The sequence below is a fragment of the Cavia porcellus genome, unplaced genomic scaffold (genome assembly GCF_034190915.1).
Source record: "Cavia porcellus strain 051 isolate PalLab524CR breed Dunkin Hartley unplaced genomic scaffold, mCavPor4.1 scaffold_33, whole genome shotgun sequence".
NCBI lineage: Eukaryota > Metazoa > Chordata > Mammalia > Rodentia > Caviidae > Cavia > Cavia porcellus.
In genome coordinates, this window is record NW_026947516.1 from 23,577,641 (window position 1) to 23,602,743 (window position 25,103).

A 25,103-nucleotide genomic window follows, 5' to 3' on the forward strand; every position below is an offset into this window, starting at 1 on the left:
CTTGAAAATTGTATAATGATTGAAAATGATAATGTATTATGTATTTACTCATGAGTATATATTACATGGTGTGTGAAAGAGCTATCTTGTTGTTCAATCTTGAAAGACAGGGACTGTTGGTTGAATTTGGAGGGGTGGACTGTAGCAGACTTGGGGGAATTGTAAATCTGGAGGTGCTGGGAATGAAGTTCCAAGGATAAGACTTAAAATACCTCTATCTTAGCTTTGTTGGAAGGAATGAAAGAACAGGGCCACTGGAGAGAGATAACAAGAGTGAGATGGTCAGATGAAGGATGTCGAAATCCATTTGGGAGATTTTTAACTTGTGGAAGGGACTGCTGAGGATTTTGAGAAGTGGAACAACAGCCTGAAAATGCTCTGCTTGTGAATACTGACAGAAAAATAAGAGTGAGAAAGTAGATGCGGGGGAATTTTTTAACCATAAATATTGCAACACATTATGAAAAGTTTCCTGTAAGTTCACTTGAATGTTGTAGGAGGAAAGAACCATTTTACTTTCGAACACTGTCAACTAAATTTAGCTTCTTTTGACTAAATATAAGTTCTTTGGCACAACTAATGATACAGGATATGTGCATCCTGAGAAATACGTGTACACCCACAATGACACGTCTCTACCTGCCCACACCAGGTCCCATTGTACATGTTGGTATATGGAAGTGGATTTTCCTTTACAGTTGTTCAAGTGGGTTGTGTATTTTTGAAAAACCACTTCCTGAAGGAGGATGGCTGTTTTGAAAGGGAAGAAAAACCCTAGCTGGCTTTGGTGGTAACACTTCGGAGGCATATTCATGTGAGCGTTGGTGGTTACGATTCCTGAAACAGGTGGTTATGATTCCTGAAGGTTTTCCAAGCATCCACGTGTTCCTGCTATTGGTTGCCAGAAGACAGAAAAATAAAGAGCTGAGAATGTGAATTTTTTGTGAGAACTTGCAAGGACATCCTATTTCATTGCAGAAGCATATGACTCATATTTTTGTGCCTTAGAGACATGGGTGAATCCCTTCCATTTACCATCTCCTAACTGGCCAGGGACAAACTGAAGGCTCTGAAAAAATTAAAAAGTTGGTTGTATGCTGACATTCATGGAAGAAATGAGTTGAAAATATCATACTTCCATTTCCAAACTCCCTGATGAGGTAGCTCTAGCTGTGGTCTCACCTTTCTTTCCGAGAACTGTGCCTGAAGATGTGTATGGTTTGGGCATCTTCACCATGTGGCAAAATCTCTGTTTCTCACCTGACTGATTGCTGGTGGAGGATATTTCTGCTCATTTCTGTGAAATGAGCCTTTAATTGACTTTCAAAAAAGTTTCTAAAATTTTAGGAAGGCCTAACAGTGACAGGCACTTTATAGAGGTGACCTTAGTTAATAATAATCTTATTCACTATCCGTTGAAATCTCTAAACTGAGTTCCCAAAATGCCTGTAAGATTAGGAGATTCATCAGCAATTTGAAGATGAGAAAGCAGAGCCACCGAAAAGTACAGTTGCAAGTACAGTACAATACAGTACAGTACAAGATCTCACAGTTAACAGAAAAAGGAGCCAGAATTGGAATTTGGGTGTTAGACCCTTAGTACTAGTTGAAAGAGTGGTTTATGTCTTAATTTATTTCCTTTGCTGTGCATCCAGACCAATGTGTAAATCAGAAGGGGAAAATAGCTTCTTTCCTTACATTACTCTGAAGATTAGTAAAGTTTTTGAAAACTGGGAGTGATTATCCCCATTTTACAGTTGTATAAACTGAGTCTTAGAGATGTAATTCATCCATATTTGTACCACGAGTGCCTGATAATTTTAGCATTGTTCAACAAAAATATAATATGAGTCACAAAGGTGATTTTGTTAAATTTAAAGAGTAACAACTGATATATTTCATCTAGCCCAAAATTGTCATTTTGATGTATAATTAACGTATAATAAGTGTGAAAACTTACTCATGTCACATTTTCCATTTTTCTACTATTAGCCTTTGAAATATGATTCATGTCTTACCCTGGCCTCACACCTCCGTGTGGAAAAGCCACATTTAATACCCCTGCATGACCGCTGGCTTCCGTACTGGACTGAGCAGTTCTAGAGCAGCAGTCGTAAATCCCAGCTTCATAATGGAACCACTGGGGAGCTAAAACACAGGTGCCAGGGACTCATCCTCAGAGATTCTGCTGTTGTGGCTCTGGAGCCTGGACTCGACGATTTCTAGCTACTCTTCTCCCCTGCCAGGCATTGCCCAAACTGAGTAGGGAACTCTCTCCATTTTCCACTGGAGATGGTTCAGTGAGATTTGAGACAAGAACACAATTCAAAATAACCACTCTGGCAGGACGCTTTAGTAGTTGACATTAAAGAATGCCGAGGCATGTCCTAGCTAATTTGTTTCATTTCTCTCATTTACATTTCCTACCATTTTGGCCATTATCTTCAGAGTAATGTAAGGAAAAAAGCTATCTTCCCCTTCTGATCTACACATTGGTCTGGATGTACAGCAAAGGAAATAAATTAAGACATAAACCACTCTTTCAATTGAGGTTAAAGGTGGTGTTGTCGGTTCGAACCCTCTGAGCTGTGGAGAAGCTGGAGTTTGAAAGCTGCGGGCTGGTGCCAGAATGAAAGAAGTTTTGTGGGGAATTCATGGGAGGTGCTGGGCGAGGAAAGGGGGCAATTGTGGTTCGCGCTGAGGTCTGAAGGTTACGCAGCCCGCTGGGTCCCACAATGCTTGTGAAACTACACTCTTGCCAGCAGCCTCACACCCAGAGCCTCACTTGGCCCGACTTGTAATTCTGCCCTTGAGACCTGGATACAAACCCAGTACTTGGGAATTCAAACATCTCATCTCACCCGGAGGTTCAGTTGTCCTTAAAGTGCCTTTGGAATCATTTGGAATAATTTTATATTGGTGTCTTTTAAATTCAAATACAACTTCAATATTCCTGATGTAGTTATTATTTCTCAGAATGAAAATATTGGGCCTTCTGAAGTGGTAACTCTCTAGTTATGTGCAAAGCTGCTTGTTATTATTTGACTTAACATTAAGCCAGAGAATACATAAGCACTATGGTCTTCCACAGCCCTAGCAAAATAAGTGTCAAACCATGTTTAAGGGTGACAGGTCAAATAGGAAAGATAAAAATGAATCATCATTCACAGTGAAAAAATGTTAATTGTCAAAATGCACCATTATTTTAATGCATGCTAAGAAAGAGTAAGCTATTATAGAATGGGTTCCTATAATTTGGAATTTTTATTTTGTGTTCGTTGAAGTAGTTCTTTTAGTAGTCTTTAGAAATTAATGTTTTAGTATATATGATTTTTACATCCATTAAGAAAAAGACTGTAAGTAAACTAGAGATTGCTTAAGATTCTTCCCAGGAAGGCCCTAGGAATTGAACCTAGGACCTTCAGATTGAGGTGAATCCTTGGCCATTTGTTACCTTTTTATTTTTGAGGCAGGGTCTTGCTTTATTGCTGAATTTCCCTGGATGGAATTGAGCTTGCCATCCTCTTGCCTCAGCCTCCCATAGTGCTGGAATTATAGGTATGTGCCACCACATCCAGCCATTTCTGATGGCTTGTAAAGTTTGAATCATCAGTGTTTCAGTTTTCCCACAAAATACTGTCCTTCTCATCAAGAATGGCAGTGTTTCAACATTTTTTGAAAAATCTTCCCTGGTTACTTCTGGAATTTTCGTCCAAGATGGCCTTTTAGGATATGCAATAACTTTTCACTTCCTTATTAAGTCTAGTTGAAATCTTTCTGAAGACTTTGAATACAATGGTTTGCCAGACCTGCATATGGGCAGGCAGTGGCACCTATGTTGTTACTATGCCTGGCAAATGATTTCAACATGGGTTTCAATTTCAGAGACATTGAAATGTGAACATTTTCACCTTAGAGTTGATGAACTAGGGCATACAAATTATATTTCTGATGGTCCCCAACTACTTGTCATCTTCATCATGCTGCGTTTAAAAAGTTTCACCGAGATCTACCTGGTCTTCCACTTCAGCATATCTCAGCAGTGTATAAAGTGAGGAAGCATTGCTCCCCACTTCCCACACACTCTAACTTGCAGCTATGCTTTTGTACTGTTCATCTCAACCTTGAACTTGCACGTGGGCTACCTGGGAACCTTGCTGTTTGTAGATCCTGATTCTGCATGTCTGGGGAGGGACTGAGAATCTAAAGTTCTGGCAGGTTCTCAGGTGCTGCCTACACTGCCAATTTGAGGGCCAAATGTTGAGTAGCTGGGCTTTTAGTACAACTAAGGGCACAGACTGTCACAGAAGAAATTGGGTATATCTTCATGGTGCAGGGATGTTTTCATGTTCCATGGATCGTATCTGTTCTGATGAAAACCTCTGTTTAGCAAATGTCATTCTACTAGGTAAAGACAAAGATTTCTCAGGTTAAAAAAGAAAAGAATTTTGATCTGTGGTACAGGGAGAGAGATTTCTCCCACTTAATTTGTTTTCTGAAAGATTTGTTCATTTCATTTTCCACTGCTTTCCTCTTTAGAAAACTTAAAGAATGTGAACTTATTAGGAAATCTGCATGTAATTGCAGATTAATAATCTACCCATTAATACCACATTAGTTCATCATGATTAATAGCATCTATGTGAATGCTTAATGAATTACTAATGATGGACTATTTGCTTTCAAGTGTCGAGAGAACACTGTAAAAAGGCACTACCCATATCAAGAAAATTAATTATATGCTGGTTGGATAATAGCATGTCACAAATAAGATATGTATGTTTGGAAAGCCTCATTGGTGTTGAGATTTGCACAGCGAGAGATACTTTTAAACACTCGCGGACCTTTTAACAGACAAAATGAAGAATTTTATTTTTAAGAACAGTTAAGTGTAGATACTGATATTTGTGACAAAGAAAACAACATGGACACACAAATATATGCTGATCTACTCACAAGTTTAGCTGTGTTCCTAACCAGAGACTTCCTATAGAGAATGCTCAGATTGAGCTCCAAAATGAACTCTACTACCTGCTGATCTATTCTAAATTCATAAATTCACTCCCCCAGGGCCCATGCATCTCTTGGTTCTAATTTTACTTCCTTTGGGAATCATTTGTTTTTGCTATCATTCTTCAGTCTAATTCTGTGATGTCGGCAGCCAGTGTTGTTTATTTCTGTCTTTGCCCTACATCTGAGGAAACGAAGGTCAAGGAAATTATGTGACTTGCCCAAACCAATCTAGCTATATAATTTGTCCCCCACAGATTATGGTCTACCATTTCAAATGTCTCCAATTTTAACCCAGGCGGAAAGGGATGCTGGAGCAGAGGCTCTGTCCACCTGGTGCCTTTTAGGAAACCCAAGAAGCCCTGTGTGATTGGAATTCTCAGTTGAAAGGGAAGAGGGACAAAACACAAAACTGGAAGGAAGGGCTGGGGCCAGGTCATGCAGACCTTGTAGGCTGTATAAAGATTTTAGGGTCTAACTTCAGGCAAAGGGAAGCCATTTGTGATTGTCGTGTCCAGGGATATGATAAGCGATGTGTTTTGCTAGAGCATGCTGGCCACCTGTGGGGAATGGTTTGGAGGTGGTGGTTGAAGTATCAGAGACCAGTTCAACAGGTGTCATTGTGCCCATCTGTTTCCTAGCTTGGCATTGAGATAAAGGTAGAGATTATCTTCTTTGTTGCAGAAAATACTGAAGCACTACTGCTTGTTCTTTCTTTTCTCTTTTGTCACCTGGAAGGGTCATTGTAGCTCCCCTGGTGCCCCTGGTTTCTTTACATTTAGGAATTTCCAACAATCATCACTCATGGGACAGAATCTGCCTGAGGAGACCCGTGATGGGTCCAGGAGTTAGCACTCATCCTGCCAGCTCCGCATTTTTAATTTTTTTGCCTCCTTGGGTCTATTTCTTGGGCTAGAGGTGCTACGGTTTTTTCTCTTCGGGGAAGAGCACTCTGGAGAGAGAAGCAAAGGGAGCCTTACCCAGTTCTAGAGAGAAGCCAGCTCCTCTGACCACACATTGTGGTTTGGATGGCCAGGAATAGAACCCCTCTGTCTCTTACCTCTTCAGGGCAGGTGGGAGTGAAAATGGGATGGTTGGGAAGTGGCTTTCTAAACCTGTATTTGTAGTGTTTTGATGCTACTTTCACAGATGAGGGAGGAATCATGAAGTCTGGAGTTTAGAGTTTTTAGAATTTCAGGAATGCAATGTTTATCCCACTCTTCCTCCCCTTAGGGTGTAGTATAACCTGGAATTGAAAATAGATGCCCCCCCCTTTTTTTTCCATTTTGAAAGTATTCCTGGCACAGTGCAGATTTTTCTTCCCTCTCTTGAACCAGTCTGGGATTGACCCTTACCTCAAAACGCTACTGTATTCATTCCCCTTTTCAGAAAGAAAATATCTGAAGCTAGGTTGGCGAAACTGAGGAACTAACTTAGATCCAAATGGGCCAATAGAAGGAGAATGTTTCTACAAAAAAGCAAACTATTTAGTACCCTCTCAAAGAATGTTGACACTGAATTAAAATGGAGTCTTTTGCTCATTTTCTCACTTTAGAGCTCCTATGTGAGTTTGAGAGGAGTGGGAAAGGCGGAAGAGGAAATCAGGGCTTGGTGATGTTTTTCAGAATTACAAACATCAAAAAAGACTGACGAGCACTGTTGCTTTAAGGTAACATTTCTCGAAGTGTATTCCTGGAACTGCCACAGAGTGCGCATTTCTAACAAAATGCCCAGGAAATACTGGTGCTCCAGACCTACTGAATCAGATACTTTGCAGAGACGACTCAGCCATCTGTCTTTTAACCAGTTCTCCTGGTGGTTTGGATGCATGCTCAAGTTTGGAAATTACTGACCAAGACTACAGCATAATGGGAGGTCACTGCTTGAGGACCATCTAATTGTTCTACTCTGTCATCACCATGCGTCCCACCTCTGACCAGGTGCCTCAGAAATCTGTGTCCCTGATCCCAAATCGGATGACAGGGCACAAGGAAAAATGGCTCAGTGTAAAATCATCCCAACCTTATAAGAACAAGGCATTTTTAAAAATTCCAGTTAGGGTCCAGAGATCTATCAGAGAATTACTGTTGCGTCTGGTTTGGCCACTAGGACCTTGTTATCTCTTAGGAAAGCAACTTGTGGGATTTTACTGGGCATCTGATGGTCAAATGTGTGGGAGGTAGAGACCTAGGTCTAGATCCAAATTTTAACTTGTGCAGTCTCCTTAGAGAAATCCTTATAGTTTTTTAACTCTTGGAGAATGGGATTTATTATACATGCCTTTTTGGGTGTTATGAGTTAACTAAGGTCATGAATAGTATACCTGGCACAGAACAGATGCTTAAAAATGAGCACTAATATTATTTGTTCCTTGGCTATCACAGTGTTGCTCAGGAAAGGCCATAGCAGGAAGAATATAATCACACGTGTCCTTTGCCTTATAGTATTCAGATGGTTGAAATAGCAGAGAGAAAGAACAGATAATTAGAAATTGTACTATAAAAAGTTAAGATGGTTTTTAATGACTTCAAGTTTGTTATAGGCTTTATATTGAATAATGTGCTAAAATACACATTAAATAGGAAATCTATTTTTCTGAGTTAAAATATATTGGCAAAGTCATTGTAATGCTGTGCTATCAAAAAGCAGTGCTCAAATTTAAATTATTTTGAAGTATAACCTTGATAAGGTTATACTTAATAATGCTTATAAATTAATTCACTTATAAGTGAATATAATAAAAGTTACTTTCCATTAGACTTTCATAGTATCTGGCAATTTTAGAAATTGATTTTATTATGGACAGAGGTCTTTTGTGTTAAAAGGGAGGTGTTTTGTGATGTTTGGTAACCCATGATTTAAATGAATGAGTTAGAGTTTTTAACCCCCCCTGAAATCATCTCTGCCCTTTTCTCTTAAGCTGATGCTAACCCATAATTATCATTTATCAGATGATAATAAAAATGAACAGAGAACATAATTCCAACAGTTTTTCTCCCTATATTTAGGTGGGAGTTTACTCAAAGAATGAGAAATATCAGCTTTTATTGTCTTTTCAGTATGTCAGAAAGACTCAGTTAATCCCATGCCTGACTGGCTATGGCACTGAGAAACTGTAAAGCCCAGTGTCACACAATTCATGTAAAAATATGAGGGTTATAGGCTCCACAGACCATGACTTAGTTAACTTGAATTTTATTTTTAATGGGAATAACAATGGGCTTTGCAAGCTGATTTAGAGTCTCCTGGTTTAACTGTATAAGGGTTTAATACCCATGCAATGTGATTTAGAAAAATGAAATTTTTTGGCACAGTAAGTAAACTGAGAGCTTGGAAACCAAATTGAAGTCTGTAGCCTAGAAAATCAACAAAGACTAAAAATAGTAAGATTAGAGATGACATTCAACCATGGACTGTCCAAAGGTGGTTTTTAAGTACTACCAAAGGAGAAACTAGGCCATGGTATGATCGGTTTAAAAAATATATAGGTCTAGAGAACATTCTGTTCATTATGTAGCTGTGGAAGCATACAATACAGATTTTGTTTTCCAGGGTTTGGATTTTATGTTCTTTTACTTGACTTAAGAGGGTACCCTTTTTGATATCAAAGAAGCGTTGGCATAATCTACACAAGATTGAGAGTTTGCTGTGATGAAATTAATGTAAAGGTTTTAAAATGCAACCGATTCTTCTATTAAGCAAGTTGTTCTATTCAGACGAACAGCTTCGACATCAACTAGGCTCTTAGCAAATAACTGCAGGATTCTCTTTAGAGCAGGCACATAGAAATATTGCAGGACCAGGAAAAAGAACTCACAGTATGAGTTCCTGTGCTCCTGAACCATTTCACGTATTGTCAGCTCAGCATCAAGGCTTTTGGTAGGATTTGGCTCTATGTCTAACCTTTTATGCATGTGGATTAAAAAAAAACAGTATTAGCTGAGCTTGTTTTTTATATTGCAGAAACTTCAAATGCCTGGCCTGAATTGTACAAAATTGTCATGAGCCCTTGACTAATTAGGGTACTGTGAAGTCCATAGGAGTCTTATCCTTCCTTTGGAATTTTCTTTTCATCTCTAGAGTGCACAATACGTTTTTTTGTCTGAGTAGGAAGAGTGAACTGAGAGAGTAAGATTGATACTTGTCACTTGACTTTTAAGGATAAAGGATGTATTCCTTCCTTCCCCACTCCCAAGACTCTCAGTGTGGAAGAGCAATGTGTTGGGAATGGGTAACTCAGATGAGACAATTGCTAAAATTTAACTTTGGTATTCTGCTACTCAAAAAAAGATGAAATCTTAGGTGTAATTGCATGATGCAGAGATTGGAATGTGAAAAAGGGGACTATGATGTTAGCATGATCATGACACTGGTGATTGTGAAAAATACTAAAATTAGTCAGTAGCACCAAACAGTTCCTTTTTAGTTGGGTGAAATTTTTTCTTTCAGACTTTGCTTGCCAGGAATTCAACTCAGCAAATATTCACTAAGCACCAGTCATTCCGAGCTTTAGAGCTTGGTTTTTCAAAGATGAATGTGACCTAGTTCTTACTCAAAAGTAAACTCAAACTAATAGAGAAAAGCCATTGTTAATACCGTTTTTTTTTCATGAAAACATTTTGGATGATATTATTTGATCCACAATGACCAAAAAATATTTATTAGAATACTCATGATTTGTCTCCTGTGACACAGTCTTTCGTTATGAAGGCAGGGGTGTCTGCATTGTGGGCAAAAAGAAATTTTAGATTGTAGATCTAAATGTGAATCAATAAAGATTCTAGATGAAAATGCAGGGTAATGTCATGATTTTGGGGTAGGCACAGTTCTTTAAATGGGATACAAAAATATACTAACTGTAGAGAAAATTAAAATGGATGAATTGGACTACATTAAAATGATTGTAGTGCATCACAAGATAACATTGAGAATAAAAAGCCCAAGTAATGGAAGAAAAAGTTGCAATAAGAATATTCAAAAGATATTTGTGTATTCACTATACAAAGAACTTCTGTCAATACAAAGGAAAAGGTAGGCTACCCACTAGAATTATGTGGGTTAGCTAGACGAGTAAGCCCTCACAAAAGAGGCTTGTTGTCTTGGTTGGAGGTAGCAATTGGAAAGGAAGGGACTTCTGGGGTTCTGGTAATAATTTTGGTTACTTGGACATGTTTACTTTGTGAAAAACCTTCAAATTTCAGTCTGCACATTTTTCTGTTTCATATATGTTATACTGTCACTGAAAATGTTTACACTAAAAAAGGCAATGTCTTGTCTAGGATAAAGGATGTAAACAAAATATTTTCAGAGGTTAACCGTTGTCTACATCTCTTCATTTAGAATTTTCCCTGTAGGGAAGCAGAAAAATCATTGAGAATGTAGGGCTTTGCAAGGTAGCTAGGGCAGGTCTGTTGTGTGAAACAGTCCTGCACATGGGGTGATAGTATCTTGAGTCGGTAAGACTTTGCCTACCGGTATTCTGAGATGGGGGTGGGGAAGAAAACAAAAATAATTGTGGAGAAAGAATTAGAAACAAGGTTGATTACTTTCCAATTATTTGGATGGTTAACTTGGCCGATAACAGTGTTTAAACCACCCCTTATTTGATCCCTATTTTCATGTGCCCAGACACCGAGAAAGAGGCTTTCTGTTCATTAGAAAAGCAAAACTCTCACCAAAATCTCAAGAAATATATTATTATTACCTGAATTTACAAATGAAGAAACTGAGATTTACTGAGATTGCATCACCTGCTCACATTCCAGCTCGGATGTAGTAGTGAGCTTCAGCTGGAATTTAGGTGTGTGTAATTTGAAAGTTCTGCTTTTTGATATAACTATTATGCTGCTTCTTTTTCCCTTTCTTTCTTTCTTTCTTTCTTTCTTTCTTTCTTTCTTTCTTTCTGTCTGTCTGTCTGACTGTCTTTCTTTCTGTCTTTCTCTCTCTCTCTCTCTGTCTTTCCATTTTTTTTTTTGAGACAGTCTGCTATGTAGTTCAGGCTGGTCTTGAACTCATTATATAGCCCAGGCTGGCCTAGAATTTGCAGCAATCCTCTTGCCTCAGCCTCCAAATGCTGAGATTACAGGCCTGTGCCACCATGCCTGGCTGCCTGATATTTCTTGCACCAATTTTATTTGATTGTGCATAATGAGGAGAAGAAAATACTTAACATAATAGATACAGTATTCAAATTCGATAATCAAAAGAACTCGAATCAATTTTAGAGTGTGAGGTTTGCTGTACTGTAAGCTTTTGTGGATTGACATTTTTGTTTTCTGGTAAAGAAGTGGTGGTGGTGGTGGCTGAGAAATCCCCTGTGAAGCACTACAGTCTGTGTTGGGAATGCTACATAAAGGTGACCCAGGGGCCCTTATCAAAGCTTTAGGACATTTTAACAACCAGATAATTGCTTATGATGGACACTGCAGAGATTGGAATGTCCATCATAAGCATAAGGCTTTGTTTTCTATTTATTAATCACTGCTTCAAGCTAGACTTTAATTCACAGGCAGATATATATAAAATGGTTACTGTCTACTGATTGCCACATTGCTCTCTGAATATCAATGCTGTCTGCTGGCTTGGATGCAGAGACAGAAAGGAGAAAGGCAGGAAAAGGGTGTGACAAGGAACCTGGGAAACTGAATCTGTTCTAAAAGCCAAATTCTTGTGTAGAAGTCAGAATTTTGACAGAAATTATTGATATTTGTGTGTGGCTGGGATTTTGGGATTGCTCTGCTTAGCACACGTGTGTTCTTTTTCCCTTGTTGTGTTATATTGGCTGCCTTGAGAATGTGCATGGGTAGATATTTCATATTTTTAGGTTTTTTTTTTTTTTTTGCTTCCATGGCTTGTTTTTGGTCCTTGGAGCAGTCCTGTTTGCAGCCTGTGAAGTGTTTATAGCATCAGAATATTGTCACAATGCTAAATTAAATTTGAATTATTTACTTCCAAATGTGTCTTCCCAACAGTCTAATGACCATAATGACTATGTAAGCCATATGACAAAAAGGCACATGCTCTGATTTAAATGGAAATATATGTGGATATGGTTTTAGAGCTTTCTATTTATTAAAAAAAACCTCTTTTTTTTTTTAAATCCTTAAGGCTAATTTTCTGGCTTTTATTGCTATAATAATACATACAAAAGAAGCACTAACCAAGCTGAGATAATTGAAAATGCCCACGTATAACACAATTAAATTCATTGTGCTAGAATCTATCCAGTTATATGAGCTTGTTTTAGGTACAGGTGCTTATTTTAAAAAAACTGGACAGGAGCTCTGGTTTGCATTATGTGAGATATAGAACTAGTTTAGAAGTAGATTCCACTTCAGGGACTATGTAATTATTTATTAATTAGATTAGCACTGTACATTGTGTCTTGAAGCTACCCCGAGAACTGTAGGAACATCTGTTCTACTGTGATTTTGGAGGCTTGCTGGGTTGTTTCCCCAAAGACCTTGACAATAACAGTTTGACGTACTTGGAATAGGCAGTGCCACAGTGCTGCCGTCACCGTAGGCATTTTTGAGCTTGGTTTCATGTTGGTAAATTGATACTCTCAAGTGCATTCGAGGTGCTCTTTTTTTTTAGGGGTTTGTTTTCATTGAGTCCTAGCTTTTCTCTTTCCTTATTTAGTGAAATAGTGACAACTGCCATTTTCCACCTTCGAACAGTATTATTAGTGCTCTTAAAAATAGAAAATCACTTTCCAGGTGGGCCTGGAAACCATTTTGTACACATGGCCTTATTTAAATAGCCAAGACTTTGCATGTATAAACGGGCAAGTTTTCAGGCAATTTGGGTAGGCTTTCCAATCTCATCTCTCCATTTCCTGTCTAAACAACTTCTTCCATGTCCACAGCATGTTTATGCAACACTGAATAAAACTTCTAATGGGAGATTTCTTCCAGGTGACCTCCCTGAGAGGCTGTGCTGTGAAGAAATCTTAAGAAACCTGACCCTAATGAAATTGCCTCCCTTGAGAATATCACTTGGTGCAGAAACAAGAGACGGAATTCAGTTATTTTTGTTTCTTGAATAAATGAATTCTGTTTCCTTTTGTGTAGGTGGCAGAAGAAATTAACCCCTGCAGAAGGCCCAGTCTCAGTTGGAAATTGAACTCTGAATTTCTTTTGAGTTAGGAGCACCCTGGATAAGAGAATGTTAAATTGTTTTTATTTGAACATTAAAGAACTTGGAATTGGTTCTGCTATCCCTCTGTATTTTATAGATATGTATTTTCCAGGGCTATCTGTCTTTATGTTTAATTTTCTCTAGGCTGAGACTATGATTACCTAATGACCTGCAACTTTGCATCACATGGGGATGGATACTAATGAATCCATTTTGTTTTTAACCTTCCCAGCACTTTTGGAAAAATCAATCAGTAGAAGGCGGGACTCTGAAGCCATACAGAAGGCCAAAATTCTTTATTCATCTTGTATGAATGAAAGTGAGTAATAAGTAAATGTTTACCCCCTTTAGCCTTCAGAATTCTCTTTGAAGAAAAAGACACTGTTTGAAAAAGAGAACTGAAAATTCTCTTACTGTTTGAAGGTTTTCGTTGAAGAAAGCAACATGGTCAGTGACAGAATTTTGATTAATCTTCCTTAGTTACCATTTTGTGATTGACTTGGTGGAGAAAATTGTCTTATTTCTATGATGTGGACTATTTTGGGGATCAGTTCCTCTATAAGACACTTGGACAGGGCAGTAGAGCAAGCCTCACTGTACCTGATATAAAAACAAAAATCCAGAGGCCAAGCCACTTCATGTCTGAGAAGGAGATGGAGAGCCTCCCGCCTGTCTCTTGACATCTTGGGTCTCACCAGAGTTGAAAGAGGTAGTTGCCATTTTACCTGATCTGCTTTCTCAAATCTACCACAGGAAGAAGATGGTGGTTCGGGGAAGTATTATGTGCTGGGCTAGGATTTGTGGTATCACTTAGTAAGCTGGAAGAGGGCAGTAAAAGAACAGAATCTGAAGCGTTACTTTACTTCACTAGGGAGTGACTGGCTTTACTGAGCCATTTCCTTCAGTTCAGGTTGTCCGTAGGTACCACCACGTATGATTAGTCTAACTTCATTCATTGGGGTCAGTATAGTGAGTCCATCTTCTATTGTAGGGAAAACCTAGCAGAGCTCTCTGTCAGCTTTTCTAGAAAAACTGCAAGATTTAGATAATCATATTGAAGTGTGACTGGATTTGTCTGTGATTATGCACAATTCACCCCACATCAGCTGTCTTTTTCCTAACAGCTGAAATGTCAAGTTGAGGCCTTACAGAACTTTCTCTCCAGAAGATGCAGTTACATTCTTGTTTGGTGACCTGGTTTGCAATTCTAACTCTCCCTTCATATCTACTCCCATTCAGAAGCGATTGAAAAAGCTGATGCCAAACCACTGCTCCATATCCTGCGACATTCACCTTTCCGCTGGCCCGTGCTTGAAGCTAATATTGGTCCTGAAGGAATTTGGTCAGAGAGAAAATTCAGCCTGCTGCATACACTTGCAACATTCCGTGGTCAATACAGCAATTCTGTATTCATCCGTTTGTATGTGTCCCCTGATGACAAAACGTCCAATGAACACATCTTGAAGGTATAGCCAGAAAGAGCTCTGTTCAGCCCAAGATTGGTCTTTTGGGGTGCCTTCCTAGGGAAAGAAATTTATTCTGTCCCCATGAATGATCAAATAAAACTTTTGTTGAACTTTTAATTCAGAATATTACCCTCTCTAAGATATGAATATTTAGATTAGTAGTAGACAAATTTTGTCAGCCTTTTGGGAGGCAGGTGAGTAAGTTTCAAAATGACATGTGATCTGGTCCTCCAATGTCTATTTAGGGGGCCCCTAAATTCCAGCAAAAAGACAGCTATGATTCTCCAGCTATTATCAAAAACTTTCTGAACTCTGCTCTTTTCCTCACCTCCTCGCTACCCTGAGAGAGAATAGAATTCGTGGATGATTTCTTGTTCTTCTTTCATGAACATCTTTTTGCATACACGCCTACATTCTCATTGTCAAGTTCAATCTGAATTTCTTTTCCTTCCTTTCAAAACATCAAGCAGAACTTGTTCTAAGTAGCTGACTACATTTTCTGTTGAAAGAGTAAGCATCTCTTCCATGAAAGATTGGGTCATGTGGACATACCCTGAGGAAGATCACACTGTTAAAATCAGAAGACTGCCAGGAAGCTAGCAACAGCAGATTCACCAATGAAAGAGCTTTGTGAGAATTCAAATAACACTTTTGAAATCACTCTGTGCTTTGATCTTGCTGTTTTTTACTTTCAAACTTACTTTGACTAATAATGTTTATTGAACAATTGACCCCCCATTTTGTTCTTTGTCAAGCTAGAAAATATTTATGGTGCATTGATATTCAAATAGTAGAAGTTATGAAACCATTAATGTATATCATCCTTACTTGATATAACTCAACTTTTTGAAATCCAAACCCTGGAGTTGATCTTGGATTAGACTACAGAGTGGCAATTATTTTCTGTAAAGGGCCAGCTAGTGCCTATTTTAAGTTTTTCAGGCAGTCTGGCCTTCGTTGCAACAACTTGACTTTGCTATTTGACTTATATAAACAATCTTAGATGAGAGTTGGTGGCTATGTGATGGCTGACCCAAGGGCTATAGTTATCTGACTTCTAGACAGTGAAAGTATCAGTAAAAATCCTTAGTTATTGAATGAATTCCCACCTACCTAGAAGGAAATTCTGACTTTCAGAATGTGTTTCCATGTTGGGAGATGGAATGATCATATCTTATTGATCCAACTTCTGATGCTATCAGGATAAAATGTGGTATGTAAGATGTAATGAATCCACTGTACCTCTCTCCCATGTTGATAGATTACTCATTTTCTAAAAGTGGATTTCAAGACCATCATTATCAATTCCAGACCTGTTAGGATATTCTTCCAAACACTTTAAATGGTGTTTTGCAGTAAGCTGGAAGTAAGTGTTTCAAACTTAAGTTTATGCATGCTGTTTTTGGTCAATAGGAGATCTTGAATTATAGATAAATAATGAAAGTGATAACCATTTTTCACCATTTTTAGATATAGTCAAACTTCCATAAGCATATTACTATGGCAAATAATACAAATAAAAGTTAAAAGAACAGAACATCAAACTTCATTGGCCCATTAATCTAACTACATTACTCTCAATTTTTTCTTATCTTTTACAAATGCCTCCTTTTTGAGCAAGGTGGCTATAGCATTTTATAGAAAATTGAAAGTATAATACTGCTGTATTGGGACTGCTTCAGTGCTGATCTATTTGAGAGGGCACTCATCAGAACCACAAGAGTAATCTTAATTTCACAATTAATGTCTAATACATAAGTTAATTTTTAGTTATCCTGATTGACTCAGACATATCCTTTTAAGTTGAAAATTTAATTTAATTTAATTTAATTTAATTCTTTGTGGTGCTGGGAGTGGAATCAGAGTCTTGAGCATGCCAAGCAAATGCTCAACCATTGAGCTACACCCCTATCTTTCAAACATCAGCTTAAAGGCACCCGAAATCTAAAACTGTTGATCATTGATTTGGGTTCCAATATTCTAATCTGCAAGTTCCCCATCTTAGTGTTTTTACCACCACATTTGTTTACTGAAGGTCTTTAGGACCTTTCCACATTCTCGATTTGACTGACTTCAAGGTAACCTTAAAGCTGATGAGATAAACTTCTTGCATATAGGGGAAATAGCTTAAAAACAGGAAAACTGATGGAAAGTTACCATTTTAAAAAATCCTGATAAAGTGAGAGGTCTAGGTAACTACCATCAGTAGCTACTAAAATCATTAGGTGAAGCTCTAGGAAATTCTTAATAAGAGAGATCAGGTTGATACTACCCTAACCCAAATATCCACAGTAGTGTTGCTAAAAGTGAGACAACTGTATATTTTGTGCTTCCTAATACCAGTAGGAAGTACATACCCTCACCAATGATGTGCCAAAAAAAAAAAGAAAAGAAAAGAAAAGGAAAACCGAACTTGAATCTAATCACGGCTTTAGTACTAATGTTTGCTTCTAGAAAACATGGAGGGATAGAGGGCTGTGGTAACAGCTTGCTTATCACACGTAGTATTTAATTACACATCCTAGAAATACTGAACAGTCAATAATAGGAACTTTCCAAATGTAAGAAGGCACTTACATACTTACTATTGCTCTCATTTGCCAAGATGGAAACGTGTTCCAATCTAAATTGTTTGAAGATTGCTTGGCATTTGAGTGTAACACAGGCTTGTTTTAGTGCTGTCTCTGTTTGTGCCATTTTAAATGGTCGAATATTTACACATTTGAATTCCCCACTTTTCCCCAGACAGTTACATTCATGGCAACTAATCAGACACATAACTAGTCATGATACAGTTATAAGAAGTTCTAACATGCGACCACAGTTGGTAGGAGAAGCTTTACTGTGAGACCTACTTAACACCCAATGAACTGGACAATAAAAACCAGTATATTGGTGACTGTGAAAACTGTCGAATTTGTATGTGTGGCTTTTTACAAAACAGTTTCAAAAACAAAAGCTACATAAAATTTAATTCAATGAACATTTGGATCCCCTGAACAACTTTTATATCTTGTGGAATATAGTTTGAAAACCACTGGTGTGGTGTCAAGAGTAGGCTTTGATTATAGAGAGCCCTACTCAGTCCTCATCTCGGTCTGGGAAGTTTATATTTGTAATCCCATGGAAACATTATTGGAATTTCAATAAATTAATTCCAATCTACCACTTCCAGTGCAACCCATGGCAAGAATAAAAACACTAGGGCGTATTTGTAGTTATAAAGTGGGCAAAGGGTCCTAAGTCTGGACAGGCTGAAGGTTCATTGGAACAAAGGCCTTGACCCAGGGTCCAATGCGAATTTTATTAATTCCTGAAGAAATGAGTGGCTTGCGCATGAGTGACTGTGAGAATGGTGGGAAATACCTGATGAGTACTGTGAGCTAGGCTAGGTAAGGGGGCTGGAATCACCTCTTCAATATGCAGAGAAAAGGATATGCAGCAAGACTAATGTGCATTAACAACTGAGGTAGCATCTAATGTTTTGGGGTCAGAACTTCAGCTATGATTTGTAAACGTTTCTGCCCTGCAAAATCATAGCCTCTTACCTTGAAGCTTGATCCTAGTTGACAGCCATGGAGTGGTGGGTCTTCATTCTGCCCAGCTCAACCATGTTTTTTGGGTCTCAGTGTGGGGAAAAACTGACTGTTGCCTAGCTTCAAAGATTACACATCAACACCTCAGCTAGATCTTTTTACATTGCTTAAAGCCAATTGAAGTGATAAAAAAATGGCCTAGCCATCTATATACATGTTAGTACATGGAGATAAGGCCAGGTTTAGCCAAAATGGAGAGAAATGCTCTTTATTCAAGGAGAGAGTCATTTAAGTGACTCTCCACATCTGATACATTGAGGTTCTCAAGTTAGTTTTGTGATTTACTCACTAAACACTTTTGTCCAAGTTCCTTTACCTCTCTGAGTCTTACTTTCTCCATGTGTAAGGACAGGTAAGGTCAGATTTACTTTTCGTCATTACTGTGAGATATAAATGACTTGAATTTGTGAGTTTCCATAGTAGATATCAGTATACAGTAGAACATGTCAAAAGATGTCTACTGAAGTATGGCCCAACATCAGGTCAGCACCACTTGAAACATACTTCTTAATTTGGATACGCATCCTCAGACCTCAAATTTGGTTGTGCCAAAGTAGGCATTTTCTTTAGCTAACTTGTCCCTGAGCTTCCACTCCACCTTTTAATGAGAACCTGATCTTGGATCTAAACACTGCACACCCTCTCCTGGCTGCCCATTTCTCAACCTTTTCCTGGGATAAACATCAAATATTCATCATCAAATCATCAAACATTCAGTGTTTGAGAAGAATGCCACTCTGGATCCTGTATGGCTTCTTCAGGTGTGCTTCTCAGATCATGAGGCTCTGGGGTTCTTCTCACTCTCAGATACTGCAATATTTTAGAGTTGCTTTGTGCATGAGAGCCATGAACTTTTGCTGCCTGGAAGAGCCTCTTTCTACTCTGGGAGAAGCTCTTTCACATCCAACTCTCTTATCTCAAGGCATTTAGCCTTTCTTTTCACATCAAATTATATTTCTCCAAGTGTCTTTACCTTCCCTGATGCCACAAAGCTATAGTTTCTTAAAAATGCCCTCCTTCTGGGTAGGAGACAGAGCTATCACCATACTCACTGGGTGGACATATGGTACCTATGGGTAAAGAGAAAGGCAGATATGCCCTCATCCCAAGGATGTGCAGTTTGGTCATACAGTGGTCCTCAGCAGATCTCCCTTGTTACAAGATGGTACAGGATTTGCTACAGACTTAAATGGAAGAAAAAAAATCAAAAAATGAGTGTTCCTGAAACACTGTCTTACTATATGTATTTGGGTGTATTTTATGCCAGGAGATAGCAAGTACAAAGACTTTAGGGATAATAAAAGATTTGAATACATGTTATGTCATCCTGAAAGAGTTCTTGGTTGGCTAAGGACACCTAGTATAAAACCACATCTTAAAGGCATCCTCACTGAGGAGCCTGCCATTTTCTGGTTCTCAGCAAAATTCATGATGGTAAGAAAAGTCTCTGTTGGAAGGAAAGGTTTTCTAATTTCTTTGCTTTTTGTTTTTCTTTTTTTTTTTTTTTTTTTTTTTTTTTTTTGTTTTTTTTGGTCTTTTTCCTTTTTATCGGTACCAGGGATCGAACTCACGACTGCCTGCTTGCAAGGCAGACGCTTATGTCGCTGAGCTAAATCCCCAGCCCCCTGTTTTTTGTTTTTCTACACCATAACTTGTCAGGTGTTTTTGTATTACTACTTTGTCTCCTAACAGGGTTGATTGTAATTAGAGTATCAACTATAATTGGAGAAATATAATTAGAGTTATCAGATTTCCTAAATTAATTTTGTTTTCCACTGGGCAATATTCAAAATCAATTGTAAATGTAAAGATTCAAAAAATCCTCAAGGAACAGTGCACCAGTGTTGGCTTTTTGAGAGTTTCTTGCCTCAAAAAGTTTGTATGTTTCCAAAAAGATTTACTTGAGTCACCTTATTCAATCTGTTGGTATATTCAAAATGTTCACTGGAAACCATAACAATCTGGAGATTTAGAAAAGGTCTGGTAACCTCACTTGAATTATCTAAACTTTTATGACAAGTGAGTTTAGCTTCATTTCATGAGAGCAAATTTTGGCTTTCTTGATATTATCTGCAGTTTCCTTTCCTGTGAGACTAAAGCTCACAAGAGTCTCCAAGTGGTCCAAATTTAATTGAAAGCCAAAGCATCTTAATCAAAATATTTTGTTTCATGATACTGGCTTACTAAGCTTTTGGAAGAAACAGTGGTAGATTGGGAATTGCAGTAGGAAGAAGCCAGACTAGCTTGTGACTTCATTGTTTCAGGCCAATTAGAGAAGAAGCTCCAACAAAACAATTTGAGGACATTTTACCAATACACATAGGAAAAATGGATATTTTGAAAGCGTCTTATTTCTCCAAAAACAACAGCAATGTTTTCGCTGGAAATATTTATTGCATCACTAGCTGTTAACTTGCCAGTTGTAGAATTTGTTTTATGTAAAAGAGATTTTCATGAAAACTTATATTTTTTGACATTTTAATAGATACATAGTAGTATCATGTTGTGAAGTTTATATTTTCCTAATGACTAGTGATATTGGGCATATTTAATATGTGCTCATTTCCCAACTGCATATCCTCTTTGGTGAAATGTCTATATGTATCTTTTGCTCATTTTTAAATTGAATTTTCTTATTGTTGATTTTTGAGGACTGTATTATTCTGGATACACATCTTTTGATGCACATATTATTTTCAGATATTTCCCCCATTCTGTGGCTTGATTTTTCATTCTTAACAATGTTTTTCACAGCACAAAATTTTTTAATGTAAGTGAAGTCCAATTTGTTCACTTTTTCTTTTATGTACCATAATTTCAGTGTCAGGTCTAAAAATTCTTTGTCTAACCCCAGAACACAAAGATTTCCACTGTATTTTCTTCTATAAGTTTTGTATTTTTAGGTTTTACATTTATGTCTATGATGTATTTTCAATTATTTTTTGTATGAAGTATAAGGTATGGGTCAAGGATTACTTGTTTTGCATGTGGATGTCCAGTTTTTCTAACATGTACATTGACAAGAGTATCTTGTTTCCTTTGCTTTTCTGCTGCTGAAAGTTTTATTTCAAGAATTTATGCTTTGATTCTCCATCATAATAATTCTACTCATATAATTGTCTGATTAATTGTATTTTTAGCACCTTAACAGAGAAAATTTTCAAATTTAGGAAGACTACTGTGTGTGTGTGTGTGTGTGAGAGAGAGAGAGAGAGAGAGAGAGAGAGAGAGAGAGAGTGTGTTTTCTTAAAACAAAACCATTATTTGGTTCCTTTCCAACAGAAAATATGATGCATTATTTTAGAAGTAGAGAGGTAGATTAATAAATTTTACCCTGATCACCATTTACCAAATACCAGTGTTGAGGAAACTGGATCTGGTACCGGAAGATGATTTTATTCTGAGCTCTGCCCAATCATATTAACTTGAGAAAATCAATCAGTGTCTGACTTTTGTTTATCCCTCCCCATCAAATAGGGGAGGGAAGTGAATAATTTCTAAGATCTGTTGCAACTCATTAGCCTTGGTGCTATGCAGGGTTGACAGAAACTCAAAAGAATTTACAAGCTGTGAATCATCAAAGCAGGATCAGGTTGTTGATGCTAAAGATCTGTTATTACCCAAGTGCCTCTTTACATGAATTGAGTGAACTCTTTTTGTAACAGTAAGTGCAAAATATGGTTGGGACACAGGTGATCTCATGACATTTGTTAACACAAAGTCTGGTTCTGTTTTTACAGCTGGACCAAGCAACACTCTCCTTAGCTGTGAGGGAAGACTACCTTGACAACAGCACAGAAGCCAAGTCTGTAAGTTCTGCTCATAGTCCACTGTGTGACAGTCAGGCTGCCACCAGATACATCAGTCGTTCTAAAATTCCTGCTTCTTTACTATAAATGAGCAGTGTGCTTGCTCACTGACCATATCCCTAACACAGGAAGCAAAGGCCTTCTATTTAGGTGATTCATTCTACTCTCTGTCTACTAGAAGTCTGGGTACCAAGGTATCCCTTGTGATATAGCTGGGTAGACAGCATACCCAAATGAAATAACTGAAAAATGACCTTGCACTCATTCCTGAGCAGTGTAGAAGTGAAGCATGAAGAGGGACACCCAAGAGACCAGTGGCTCTGAGTCTGCTGAAGAGTTGCGTGGGAACCTGGCACTGTGTGCCAAGCCCTGGAGAATCTGACTTAGTAGACAGACTGGAGGTGGGATCTTGGAGTCTGACAGTTACCCCAGGTTAAAGGAGGTTAAAGAGAACTGGAAAAGATCAGTCAGCCTAGACTGCTTGGCTTGGTATGGAAACCCAGTTGTTTCCTGAGAATGGAAAGAACTCGTTTGTTTCTGACACTTTTTAGTGACTTTGGAAACTCCTGAACTTTCAAAAGAGTCTCCTACCTCAGTGTCCTGGGTCTATGTTGATACTTATCTCTATTTGCAGAATGCTCAAGAGGACAGGAAACTACTCAGTATCCTAGGCAGCTTCCTTCATGAGGAAGCTCAACAAAGGAGTTGGCAAGTTTTCCTTTTTAAAAGTAGAATGAAACTTTTTCAGCCTCAGGGTGCCTCTGTTTCTGTTGTGGTCTCAGCAACCATTCTCAAAATCATCTCACCCCCTTTCAGCAGTTAGTTAAGTCTAATTAATCCTACCTTGAAAACATCTCTTCCAACCATCCACAGTCAGGTTCTTTTCTATTCTTACCTGGACACAGCAAGTAACCTGTAACCTGGTACTACCTCTCCTAAAGGATCGCTCGACAAGTTCTGTTCTCAAAGTTCCAGCATGCTATGCTCTCCAGATAGGGTCTAAATTCCTTGAAGTCAACTCAAAGCTTCTTAATAGCTTGATTCCAAGCCATCTTTCCCAGTTCATCTCCTTTCCTTCTTCCCTCAACAAAAACAGTTCATGCTCCCTACTGCTACCAAACTGAATCCTTCAAATGCTATGCCTTCCACTTCGTTCTTAGGCTGGACTTCTGTAGCTCTCGGTGTCTAAGCACAAAGTGACTTTATCAAGGAACTTATTTTGATCTCTGTAATGTTACATCTAATAATGAAATGTTTACCTTCCTCACTGAATCACACACTACTTGAGAACCAGATTAGAGCATTATTTTTTTCTGCACCACTTCCCCCAACATATGCACAGGGCTCCTCGCAAGCTACCTTGCATGTATATTGAGTAAGTTGAGTGTTTTCCTGAATTGAAATGGGAATGGCAGAACATTCTTTCTAATTAAGACTATTTTGTGACTTGCTTACTGAGTCAACCACTTTTCATTAAGTGCTTGACATATGCCAAGGACTGTATGTGTTCTGAAGTCAGAAACATGGTAAGAATAACTTCTAGAGCCAATGTGTACACTAGGGAGGAAATTCTGTATTTGTTATTTTCTATGTTTCTTGTCATCATTTCTTTCCTCTCTCCCCTTTTTTCCCCCTGAGCTGTGGAGGAGAACTTTATGAAAACTATACACAACTAAAAATACACAGGGCTGCAATCTTTTATTTCTTAGTGTGATGACGGGTAAATTGAACTGGATGAGAACAAATCACAGTTTCTGCCAGTGTTCATGATCAGTCATCCTACTTTTAGAAACAGGCTTTTCTCATTATTTTATTAAAGGCTCATTCACTTGGAAAAAGGACTCCTGACCTTTAACATTTTATCCTAGACTCATTTGGAGATATTTTGTGTACTCATAATATCTCCTGTTACTGGAAGACTAGTTCTCTTGCTATTTGATGACCTGATCTCTCTGTGTGCCATGAAAACAGTGCCCACATCCTCATAACTCTTTTTTTCCTCCAAAAGTGGTAGGCGAGTAGCTGGTATTTCATGATGGCCGCACCATGCGTTGAGTACAGAGTGAAGATGAAGGACATTTATTTCCACCTGCTGTTGCTGTTCTTCTGTGTCTGTTTAACATACTTCCTACCAGGCTGTTGTCATGGTCACTGGCTTCTTTATCTCTTACAGTATCGTGAAGCCCTTTATAAGTTCATGGTGGACACTGCCGTGCTTTTGGGAGCTAACAGCTCCCGAGCAGAGCATGACATGAAGTCAGTGCTTAGGCTGGAAATTAAGATAGCTGAGGTAAGTCTCAATCAAAAATGATTTTTCCCTTTCCTTTTTCCTTTCTTTGTTTTCAAGGCAGTATATCCTGAATGAAATCATCAATTGGCACCAAATAGCAGCCTTTTGTGTCATTGCCCTTTGGGTCAGGTAGGACTAAGTGGCACCCTCACGGAAAATGAAAACAACAAGAACCATGACAGGATGAAGAGTTTTTCATGCGGTCTACTTAGTTTTAAGCACATTCCCTGTCTACATGCTACTCAGCTGTGGCTCAAGAATAGCAACAGAGAGATCTGTTTTCCTACAGAAATTGCTGTATCGTTCAAATGGGAGATAGACGTTTAATGAATCTTTCTTTATTTAATTGAATGGAAGGTTCTTATTTTGTGTGTGATGCCAGGGACTGATCCCAGGACTCCACCCATGCTAGGCATGTGCTCTATCCCTGAGCTACACTCCCATCTCTGGCAGGTTAATTTCACTTCAGACTGATTTTTATACTTTCCCATTCGGGTTAAGCCTGATGTCAGATCTGGGCTTATGTGTACCAATACTGGACATAAAACTTGATGTAGAATGATACATAGAATACTGGAAAGTATTTTAAAGCTGACTTTCAGGTGCTATTTTGTGTCTACCCTTTTTATTTCTCTCTTGCCACAATTTAATGAATGCCATTGTGTCATGTGTCGGGTCCTCAGTAAGTCACCTTTAATTCTTTGAGGTCTATGGTAGGGACCGAAAGATAGCAAAACCAACTTGTGCTAGAATAATGAAAAATGGTAAATGATTAGCCTTGTTTATACAATAA

General features: G+C 38.2%; 1 protein-coding gene across 1 annotated transcript in view; it reads left to right on the top strand.

The window, feature by feature from the left end:
• Phex (phosphate regulating endopeptidase X-linked) overlaps window positions 1-25,103 on the top strand; it is a 190,116-nt gene that overhangs the window by 22,770 nt on the left and 142,243 nt on the right. The window contains exons 4-7 of the mRNA XM_003466402.4: window positions 13,382-13,468; window positions 14,389-14,615; window positions 21,952-22,020; window positions 24,194-24,310. Of these exons, the coding sequence (XP_003466450.1) occupies window positions 13,382-13,468; window positions 14,389-14,615; window positions 21,952-22,020; window positions 24,194-24,310 (500 nt within the window). The remainder of the gene's footprint in view (window positions 1-13,381; window positions 13,469-14,388; window positions 14,616-21,951; window positions 22,021-24,193; window positions 24,311-25,103) is intronic.